This window comes from Ischnura elegans, chromosome 9, assembly GCF_921293095.1.
Source record: "Ischnura elegans chromosome 9, ioIscEleg1.1, whole genome shotgun sequence".
Taxonomy (NCBI): Eukaryota; Metazoa; Arthropoda; class Insecta; order Odonata; family Coenagrionidae; genus Ischnura; species Ischnura elegans.
Window position 1 is genome coordinate 42,004,924 of NC_060254.1, and position 11,953 is coordinate 42,016,876.

At 36.2% G+C, this 11,953-nt stretch overlaps 1 protein-coding gene across 1 annotated transcript in view; it reads right to left on the minus strand.

Moving 5' to 3' along the window:
• LOC124165120 (centromere-associated protein E-like) overlaps nt 1–11,313 on the minus strand; it is a 39,496-nt gene extending 28,183 nt beyond the window's left edge. Inside the window, exons 1-7 of the mRNA XM_046542422.1 lie at nt 11,031–11,313; nt 10,793–10,915; nt 10,590–10,701; nt 10,369–10,504; nt 10,183–10,278; nt 3,190–3,407; nt 2,682–2,928 (exon numbers count right to left, since the gene is read on the minus strand). Coding sequence (XP_046398378.1) covers nt 2,682–2,928; nt 3,190–3,407; nt 10,183–10,278; nt 10,369–10,504; nt 10,590–10,701; nt 10,793–10,915; nt 11,031–11,196 — 1,098 coding nt within the window. The 5' untranslated portion in view covers nt 11,197–11,313. The remainder of the gene's footprint in view (nt 1–2,681; nt 2,929–3,189; nt 3,408–10,182; nt 10,279–10,368; nt 10,505–10,589; nt 10,702–10,792; nt 10,916–11,030) is intronic.
• Nucleotides 11,314–11,953: the final 640 nt, after the last annotated feature.

The following is an 11,953-nucleotide window of genomic DNA, read 5'->3' on the forward strand; positions in this document are numbered from 1 at the left end:
CCGCCTTAGCGCGAGCCCAGTCCCATCTTTGGCCGCTCAGGTCGACCCTTTCCTATCCTCTCCACGCGGTCAACTACTGTTATTTGCAGTGTGTTTTCCAAAAAATATTTGTTGCTTACCTATTGAAATTCAATGCTAGAAATGAATTCATCTTTTTTTGCTGACCACATGGAAATTTCAAACAAAATTCTAACGTTAATCTCAACGGAGTTATAGAACAACTAGTAAATACATTAAATCCGTCTAAATCAACGTTAGAACTTCGTTTAAAATTTCTGCGGGCTCAGAAAAAAACACAAAATTCATTTTGAATGTAAAAAAATCGGTGCGAGCAACAAATATTTTCATACATTTTGCATTAACATTTTAGCCAGTTGACCGCGAACTCGTGCTAGGAAGGGACTTTTAATTCTTCTAGGGTCTGGGACAGAGGCCGAGGAAAGGAATCGGCACCCTCTGAGTTGGGTCCAAAAATGGTAAGGAGGGAACCACTGCCTTCAGTTGCGAAAACGCCACCATGCGAAAACGCTTCGTACAAGGGAGTAAACAAAACTTTCAAGAGACTCGTTGGAAGGAGGAAGAATTTCCCTGAACCAAGGTCCGGCGCGAAAGGGTTAAAGAAAGGTAAGATGGTAGAGGCCTTTTCTGAGGATGAAATCTGTATCCTAAGGTGGAAGGATAAGGGGGAAGTGCAGATGATCAGCACTGAATTCAGTGCACACAGGATTGAACCCATGAAAAGACGAGGGTGCAAGCCAAGAAAGCCACAGGCGGTGGTTGGATACAACAATTACATTAGTGGTATTTATCATTGAGATCAAAAAATCTCTTACTATCCCACTGAAAGGAAATCCATCCAATGGCACAAAAATTTGGGAATAACCTACTGAACTTACTGTTACTGAACCATTACTTTTTATTAACAGAATATTTTAGGAAAATTCCTTTCATCTACTTTAGGATTCAAATTATAGAAATCTCTTTTGACAATACTATAAAACAAGACTCCTTTGAAGAGATAACCATCTTCCAAGCCTGCCCTATCCAAAACCAAGGGCATTTCAGGACATTTCCCCGACTTAAGATAAAGATGAAAGACAGAAAAGATGAAAACAGGAGAGGTGTAGAGAGAAAAATTTCCGCAAGGACACTTAATAATACTGCCCCACCAGCCCAGTTTAGCCTGGATTGTGCCTTGAGTGTTTCCAGGAGTACCACATGAATTTGTTATGCAAAAAATTAATTACACAGCCGGACAAAATTGTTATTTTTTTAATGCACGTCTTTCATATTTTCTGTGTAAATGTTTTTTTTTTTATAGATGACATTATTTAGTGTACAGTAATTAGTAACTGAAAAAATGTTCTTTATATATTTGTCAATTTGTTTTGTAAAACAATATGTTTCATTAAAATAATTCTTCGTTTATCCAAATTTTCCTTTTAATTTATTCCTATGTATGCCATTATAAAACCTTTTCTTGAGGTTATCATATCGCTCAGTCGCATTTCACATGATAGGGTACAACACTTTAGCAGGAAATATTGCAAATACTCATAATATTTACTTTAGCGCAAAAAAGACATTTAAAATTGTATTCCAATGTATCATTTCCAGATTAAAAAATTAATTCTGGCTGCATTACGATTTCCCTTAGAGCTTTCCAAAAACTAATTTGGTCTTAACTGGTTGGCACTGCAGTACTGACATAGAATGAAGAAATATTGGGGGGGTAGAAAAAAATATCTGTATTGCAGGAAGGTATAAAAAGTTTGACAGGATACTTAGAACATTTAAGTTACAAATTTTTAAGATACAAAGGATTACTTTTCAAAAAAAGAGTGAGAACATGGCCCCAGCATCAAATATCATAAGAACACTTCGTTAAAATAAAAATAAAAAATACAAAATTTTACCAAAATGTCAGTCACTGAGCGTTTCTTCTAAAAAACGGTGAGCAAGGAATGTGTTAAGCTTAGTATAAAAAAAGAACTATTTATAGGGGTGTTGGAGGCAAGGAAGGCCAATATTTGAAGCTATTAGAATCCTTTCAGTCCCATGGTTCTGAATCTTGAAATTTTCTCTGCTCACTAAAAAAATTGCATTTCTGTTCCCAACCAGGGGAGGATTCAGCATCAAGTTTGTGGGGATTATGACCTGAGTCCTGGGATTATGGAATCCCCTTGGAGAGAGGGGTGTTTTTACAGTAGGGAGTGATACGCTCTTCAATAAATACAACTCAAACTTCTCTTACATTTGAGACTTGTAGCCATGCATTTGGATATAAACTCCCTTTACTCCTTCAAAAGGATACAAAAACTATTTAATAAAATTTTTTTCATAAATTTTGGGAGGCATGACTCCTGGGAACCTCCTCACACCCACTCGTCTTAAAAACAAACAGTGACTACAATATGTACATGATACGAGTTCTGTGAAATCCATAAATTTTCCAACTATTTTAAGATTAGATTACGAGAATTTCTACAAGGCATATTGTATTCCAGCTAGAAAATTACATACATGAGTATCTCAAAACATATCTTTTATTTACTTGTATGACTGGCATTTTAATTTTATTGACTAGCTATATGTCACAAGACAAGCTGAAGAATAATTTATTGTTGTAATTAATAATAAATATAAATATGAGCACTTCATGAAAGATACCATGGACCTACCTCTAATTCCATTTCCAATTTCTTCACTTCAGCAGCATGCCTTCTGAGGAGACATTCATCAGATACAATCTCATTCAAATGAGGAGTATTGGTTACACGAATGGCACGAGAGGCAAAACATAAAGTTGAAGCAGTTTCCTCTACACTTGCTGGGGTGACAGTGCAAATTATTGCAGTATGGGCATTACCACCCAAAGATGATTCTAATATCCTGGTCAGCTTACTGTCTCTAAAATTTACATATTGACTGGAAAAAATTGAAAAAATCAGAATGTTAGATGGCCATTTAAGAGGTAGGAAACAAAGATACATAGTTGAACATATGACATCTACGTGCAAGCACGCATCTTCAACCAAGGAATTTATACACCCTATAAACTTTGGCAGCATTAGAGAGGTCGAACAAAATGATTACTTATACTACAATTATGATGTAAATCATAAAAAAAACAATATGAATTTTCACTAATACATTGATCAATTGAAATGATTCACAAATACAACTTACCCTCTACCCTCGCTGAGCTGTGAAATAACTTTTCCCAGATGAAAGAGTGACTTATTAATAGCACATCCCTCTTTGAATCGATCACCAGTTGCTTTCGTTTGAACAACACGCTCTGATCCAGCTAAATCAATTAGATTTAAATGTGATACATGAACTGCATCATCCCAGTATGTTCCACTAGAATTCAAATCAGTCTGATTCCTGCGGCTTTCAATAGTCTGAAAATAAAGACAAAGGAAACACATAGCTTTATGTTGGCTTAAGGCAATAATTAAAAAACAGACACTAAATAACAGGGTAATGTACTGACAACCAAAGGATCAACAAAATGCAGTATTATCCTGAAAGGAATTTTTTGAGGAAAGCAAAATTTATAAATGGAGATAGCTTGTATTTCAAATAAATGTACTATCATTTGCAAAAGTCTTGCAACAAATCAAGCGGCGCCACTTTCGCTCCATTGTCGATTTCTGGCCACCATTAAGTTTGAATGATCACTATCTAGGTATGAATCTTCATGGTAGCTCGGGAACGACTCACGAACGGGTCATCGTGACACGGGAGTGAGACGTAGGAAATCATTACGATGTTCAGTTGAGTAAACGAGCGTAGATGTTGGGTTAAGTCGTCGCGGCGTTTGAGATTATTTTGTACCCGTAGTTGACTGATGTAGATAATTGAAAATATTTACCCGTTAAAAGAGTGGGTACCTATGACGCCTGGCTTCCAATGGTAAACACCATAAGGCCGGCTGGGGGCACGATTTCGCCATTAGGAACACGGAAATTAACTCGCTCGTAACCCTTTTTTTAGGGATTCAACGTCGTTCAGGAGACTTTATATTAAGTTGTTGAAATATTTGTTCGATATAGAAGGATTAATAAATGAAAAAAAATTAACTGGCAATTTTCCGGAAAAAAACACGACTCTGTCGTCTCCACCATATTTAATTGATTGGCATTAAATAGTTCTTTACGTAGGTTGAAGCTGATAAAGATAGCTCCATAAGCTTTCTTCTTCATTAATTATCAATTTGTTAATTGGATAAATGTATTTACACCGATGGAAATGTTTCTTCGAAAAAAAAATGGAATTTTGATTGCCAAAAAAAATCGCTAGGCCTCGTCGTTGCTAGCAGAATGTGTCTCTATTTTTACTGTTTACATATCTAGGAGAGGCTTAAATTTTTACGATAGAACTAACATATTTAGTGATCATGTCGCATTAATCTTCTTTTTGTTATAATAAATTAGTTATTGTTTCGATTTTAATATTTCGGCCATTATTATATTATTAAGGACAACCAACTTAAAGAGTGACTTAATAGTAAGACTTTTCCCTATCCATGAATGCCTCCATTGGTAAGGTTTCCAATAACAACAACGGACAGAGATTAAATTGAATGTCAATTTAAACCAATATTCGCCTTTTTTTAGGGAGGGAAATACTTTGCGCATCTATTAGGGAGGTAAAATACTTGGCGCATAATTTAGCCGCTCCCTCAGCTCTTAACGCTGAACCGGGTGCTCCCGGGCCGTAGTTTTGGTCAGCTAATAGGTCCTGCACCTCGTCTTGCCCTACATCTTTATCGCAACTCTACCAGCCAGGGACGAGGAAGTAGGTTACCTGGAGTAAAACTTGCAGGCCGTAAGTGATTCTCACGTACTTCCAAAATAGTGTAAATAGGGCCAATTTGTAGCACTATCATATAAATGTTGATGCCACAATTTGCTTGAAGAAAGTACGCACTAGAAAAATAGTTGATAAATACCTCAAGATAAGCCTATCCTATATTTAAAAATAAGCGCCGTGGTGCGTGCACGATTAAGGATTACCATTACATAGGTTATTCCTAGGATTGTACTTATTGTTAGTAGATCAGCTAGTCTCACATTCTGTCCCTTTCCAACAAAATTACTGTATTAAAAAAACACTGATTGTAGAATACTGAAGCCTAAAGTTTAAAAGTAAAATCCTTCACTTAATTTATATCTTTTTCTATCTCTAAGAAAAGTTTCCGTCACTGCTCATTTACGAAACGAAAAAGGGTAAAATTGTTCTGAAAAACTTTACTGGAGAAATTAACATGGTAGGAAATGGCGACAAGTTGATGAAAAATAGGCAGCATACTACATAGACGGACAGCATAATCGCTGCAAAATATCATTCATAATTTTCTTTTTAATCAGATAAAATTGATCTATTTAAGAAATTCCGTATATTGAACCTTAGATTATTACGATAGCTCTCATTCCAAAGTTTAATAATGTTGAGCAGTTACGGACCTGTAAAGGAAACCATATAGCACTAGGAATTACATTCACCAGTGATTCTGATTTGAGTTCCTTCAAGAAAACGTAATTGATTCGTCCTACCGCGCTAACTACGCATGATTCCCGTCGCACGGTCATTTAAATTAGAAATTGTTGCAAAAAATGCTCAAATTCAACAGCTGGTACCCTCTAAACATAAATTTCAAAAATAAAAAAACTTTAAAATAAAATACGGAGGATAAAAAATTTACGGCCACGGGAAGGATTCGAACGCGGGCCCCTCCTATCACCAGCCCAATGCTTATCAACTGAGCTATTTCTAGCTCAAGGTCATCGAGCGGTAATTTTAATTATTTAGTGTTAATGTAACACTGAGCTCCTTCATGTGCTTCTCCTACGGCTTCTCACTTGAACGAATTTGATCAAAATAATCACTTTCTCGGGATATTAGTCTTTTATTCGTTTATATGATTATAACTTGAGCACGGAGGCTTTCGCACACTATGTTTCGGCTGGTTAGTATATACAATAGGAATATTATGATGTTGTCGCCTGCGACTTCGGTATGGTATCGTTTTTTTAAGTTATTATTATTTGTTACTATGTTTTAAACTCGATATTAGTATTTATAATGAAGCAAGCGTATACATTCATTACAAACAGAAAGTCTGTTAGGATTTGCTTACGTCCTTCTTACTCGACTTGAAAGGTTTTATGAAATGAGCTGCAGTTCCACTGATGCCTTAGACATAAAACGTATTGCCAACAAACACATTTCCTAATACAATGTAACTTACTCAATGCAAGTAGATAATTCAATTAATAATGCTAAGTAAGTATCCTACATTATCCCGAATTCATCAGTGTATATGTAAACGATTGCATCTAAATAAGATAACTTAATCATCAACGACATAGCAGCTTAGAGTTATTATTCGCATTCACACTAATTCAGCAGTAGAACATTTTAACAAACAATACATGTTGAAATCCGACAATGATTAAAAATGGGACTTTTACCTGGAATTAAGTTTTCCTCGTCATACTTTGAATAAGTGGAAAGGAATACATCTTTACCGACTGACGGACGTCGGAGAACTCTGTTATTACTTACGCAACGATTAATGCCGATCAGCTTAACTAATTCATATTTTACGTGTTTGCTCAGATATTTATATGATGAAACACTGGGAATTTCAAAGCTGCCTCGTATCATATGTCGTAGATATTGTATTAAAACATCAACCCGAGTCGATAGATGTAAACAAAAGTCCATGTTCACAGTGAACGACTCGTGATTTCCAGCTCTCTGAAAAGAGCTGAGATCACTCAAAAAGAGCCAAGCTACCAACTTTTTAAAATCTCTCCGAGGAATTACCTTTGATCTTTCCTACTGCATTAAATGCTACAATGTGTTTGGGGGAATATCATGAACATTAATTTCACTTAAATGGAAGCGGTCAAATCCTGAGACTGAAAAGGATGACAAAATACCTCACCCACCCAATGACCCGTTCTCCATGCATTGAACCATGAAGACTAGTATTGGATTGTTGCATACACCCGAAAACCATACAATTTCCGGGCACAATCTTTGTGGAGCGAAAGTGGCGCCGCTCGATTTGTTGCAAGACTTTTGCAAATGATAGTACATAGATATCATTGAGGGCTGGTCCTAAAGGGAAAATCATATAACTATAATCAATAATGATGCTGAAGAAATAATGAATTTCTGGATATATTGATAATTAAGCTGATTTTGCATTCAACTTATTTTTTCTAACTATTCTAATACCCAGAAAAAAACTATTTAGCAAATCCTCAAGTACACCTCTACAGAAGAATATAGAGAGAAGAGGGGAAGAATTCTTGAATTAGGACCGCTTCCTATGTAGGAAAAGCAAGGGCACAAGAGAAGAATTTTTTCTGCATGCACTGATTACCTGGCAACATAGCATTCATATCCAAAACAGAGAATAATTTAAAGAAAACATAGACAAATATGGAAAGGACAAGGGCAGATATAAGCTGAAAGTCAACAAAAAGAAAAATAATCCATTAATTAGTATGCAACATAAAAGATGATAATAGGACTATCATAAGACTAGGAACTAGAGATGGGTCGAACAGCAGATTTCTCGAACTCTAATATTAAATCATTGCTCGAATATTCGAATACCTCAAATTTCAAGTACCTAGAATACTAAACGATGACTGCGGGAACGTTTGACTCGGCTGCCTATGCAGCAGGATACACAAGATTTTGGGGAGTAATTTTGATTTCCTTTAAAGGATTCAAACAGGAATTTAGCTGATTGACGGAATATTTTAATTTTATGGAAACAATTGGGCACATAGTTGATTCAACTAACATCTCTTTCAAATATTCTAAGGGGACACACCACCTCGCAAAAAATGATTCCACGCCGTCTCGGCATTTACACTGCTACGATGGATTTCTGTCAGATGTATACATTCTTGTAAGCATCCGTTCTTTTTTATACATTCTTATCTACCAAACGCCATTTCAGCGGCACGCCCATCTGATACTCGGCTTCATCCAACTTCTCATTTTCAACAGGTAGCTCGCTTTACCCCCACTCCTACTGTAAAGTGCTACTCCCTTTACCCTCACTCCTACTGTAAAGTGCTAGCGGACAATCCGAGGCATTTTGCAAAATACACACGCTTCTCCACCAGATTTTCTTCAATTATTTTCAGTACATCTTTCGAAGTTCTCACAAGATAAGAAGATGAATTCGAATTGCTATCAGGGAGAAACCAAATATCCTGAGAAAACATCCCTTCCTCTGTGACTGTAACAATAGAGATTTATAGAACAACTCATAAATTGTAACTTGATATATGTTTTCGGAAAAAAATACCGCATCAACTTCCGAGAAGCTCTGCTGCTCATATCGAGTCTCGACGGAACGCTAAGTCTCCGTCGTATTTTAACATTTATTTCCCCCCGTAAAATGCTCAAATAAAGTCAGAAATGCGTCGCGTTTGGTCTTATTCTTTTTTAAATTACGCGCACATTACTAATATTTAATCCAATAAAGGTGTAATATCAATTGTTGAAAGTCATTGTTTGACAGCTTTTGGGCTAATGTAGGTGATTCATGCAGCAGTTGACCTCCAGAAACTGGGAACTTTGAAGCAGGTAGGCTGAAAAAGGTCTGTGGGGGAGAGAGAGGGAAGGGTAAAACACGATTCTATTATTCTCCTATAACTTGATATTTTCTTTTGAAGCTTTTAATTTATGGTCTTCGTAATACGAACCCTGCGCAAGCTGGGACCTTTTCACCTTTTGTTTGATTTCATAGAGGAGGAAAGCATCGGAGGCCGAGGGCTGATGGATGGAGGGGGTAGCGGATTTTGGGAATAATGCTACGTAGTTACTATCCCACGGCACTGAGGTTCTCCTGGAGGGGGAAACCAGGGATTTTTGAATTTTTTCGCCCAATCATTTTCAGTTCCCCACATCAAACTCTTTTCACCGCTCTAATCCGTGAATTTGATGTAGTTCATCAACTTGCCTATAATGGCGTTGCATGCACTAAACGACTAGAGTTCTTCACAATTTTCCGAGTCAAATACAACAGTGTACGATGCGAAATTCAAAGTATTCGAGAGCGTATCTTTAGCATAATTACTCGAGACCTTGAATATCGAATACTTTCTAGTATTCGAGTATTCACGGATACTATTTGCACATCTCTACAAGGAACACAAAAGCTTAGAGAGGTAAAGAATTTTGCTATCTAGGAAGCCAATGAACCAGAGATGGGTGAAGCAGGCAAGATATCATCAGCAGAATAGCAAAAGCAAAAAGAAGAATCTACTTATGGCTGAGAAAAAAAGTAAAAATGGGAACAATTTATTAGATTATTCACATCAAGAATATTTCTGAACGAGAGTGAGGCTTGGACGTATGCAACACGAAATGTGGTGCAACCAAAGAATGATGAAGATAAAATGGATTTACTGAGTAAGTAATGAGCAAGTACTTAGAAGAGAGGGATATAATAGTAGCCTTTTAAAAATCATATCAAAAAATTAATAGCAGTATTCATGATACATGCGGTGGTCACATTAGAAAAAGTTGTACACACCAGTGTTCACTACACAGCTAAGAACCTTAATATGATTACCAACAAGTGCATACGATAAATCCATGGAAGGAGAAAAGTCATTAGCCAAGCCCACAATGAGCCTGGATTTATCACACTTACATAGTAAGTGACATGCAAAAATCCAAAATACTCCGGCTCAATGCATCACAGTCATTAAGCCAAATCTGATCAATGAACAAAATAATACAGTAGGAACTGATTTAAGCAAAGACTGAAAGCCACCCTGTGGCAAAATTTTACATATTGTCACTAAAAATACCATTTCACATAAAAAATAAATGTAACTAAATAAAATTGATTTTTTTCTATGATACAAACAACCCAGAGCTTTCGGCCCTATAAAGACAAATGGAGAACAACAAAGGAATACAATGTCCATTACAGATTGGAGACTACATGTAGTGTATATTGTCTTGATTTTTCGTGTCATGCCTATGCACTCAGAAAGTAGTGCCAAACATGTCATCCACTCTATTTACAAGGCTACTTTTGGCCATTAAAGCACAACTGGCAAGGAAGGAAAATATAGATAGAGTAGAAGTAATCCTTCGTAATTAATAAGAAAATACAATCTTACTCACAATCCTAAAGATGGTGTGAGATCGAGAGCTTCTCTCGTTGATGTCTGTGACACCAACTCTTCTCATCTTCTCGCCCTTTTTCATGACAGCCATCACCTAAAATGAGGATCCAAGAATGAGACGATAAAGAATACTGAATGACAAAATAAATGAGGGATTGAAGTGGTATTTAAACTTTATAAGAACCTTTTCCGGACAATCTACTATCTCTTCTTTGAGCAGAACATAAGCATTTCCTGATGCATCTTCATGTATTCTTAAATTGTTTTGTGATTCTAATAAGTCATGGATTTTTTCGTTGTATATTTCCATATATGACACCCTGCAGAAAGAAGAAAGCACGTAATTCTCACCCGAAGCCAATTCACATTAAGTTTATCGGAAAAACAAATCAAATAGCAACTTACCTGATAAGGTACTCCCTCTCAGAATCTTTTTCTGTGGAATTGAAAACGTGATTCACAGACAGTGGTATTATACCCGCTTCAGATTTTTCTCCCATCATTGTGTAAGTTTTTCCTAAAAAAACAATTAAGTGAAAGAGTCAAACATTATAAGATTAACGGCCCAAATTTATTAGTGGTATATAACGTCATTGGGATAAAATTACCTGACGAAGTTTGACCGTACGCAAATATTGTGCCATTAAAACCTTTAACTGAAGATTCAACAATAGGCAGGACCAGATCCTCGAATATATTTTGCGACGAGGAATCCATACCGAATACATAATCTGAAAAGACATTGCCCAATTAAAAAAATATCCGATCCAGACCCTATCTTAATTGTACACAAGTATTTCATTTTTCACCAAATTCAGAGAGATATGAAAGAAATAAAATAATTACCAAAAGTATATGGATTTCCGGTCTTCTTTCCATTTTGTGGATCAATTTGCCAGACTTGGTTGTCGGAGTATTTCCACTGTAACTGCTGGTTTTTGTCCTTTTCTTTACGAGTAAGCTTCCTCACCCTTATTCCTACTTTGATTCTCTGATCTGTCCCTGATGCCATTTTAAAGCACTGATCTAGCTAAAAACATTGACATAAAAATAACTTCCGACTTCCCTTGTGCATAAACGGTGATACGAGACCGTTGAACGAATTCAAATTCGGACTCGGGTAGGTTAACTGTGATTGGCTCGCAAACAGATGATTTAACTCAACGCAACGCGCCCCATCTGACGAGGAATATTGAAACTAGAGGAACTGCATCAACGCCGTTCCTATGAGGCGGGAATATGATTTTGGTAGAAAGAGGAATTTGAGAAGTTAATGATTTTAAGCATTCTATCACATAATAAGACTTTCTTCTTAATAGTTATGAAATAAAAAACGAGTAAATGTAGGATAAATTCTAAAAACTAAATTCAGTATCCTACAAACACCAGAATCAAAGGAAAGCAATAAAAAAACCTTTTCAAGGGAATTATATTTAAAGAAAATCTCTGACCCATTTCTCACTATTACTTGGTGCCATAAGCTGAAAGTATGTAAGTAGGATTACAAAAAATGCTTGTTGAAATCCAATCAATGCTTTCTGGATGGATGGCTTTTTCTGCCTTATGAATCATCTTTTAGTCATGCTAATGAGTAACTGGATCGTTACCAATGCAGCCTTGACTCTCATTTCCTTCCTCTGAGATTATCGGATAATTTCTACAGACATACATAAGTCAAGGTAAAGTATCAATAATATCCCATGAGTACCTATCTAGGTAACATTTATTTCAATTCCACAGTGATTTCCTACGTTTATTTTCACTCATGA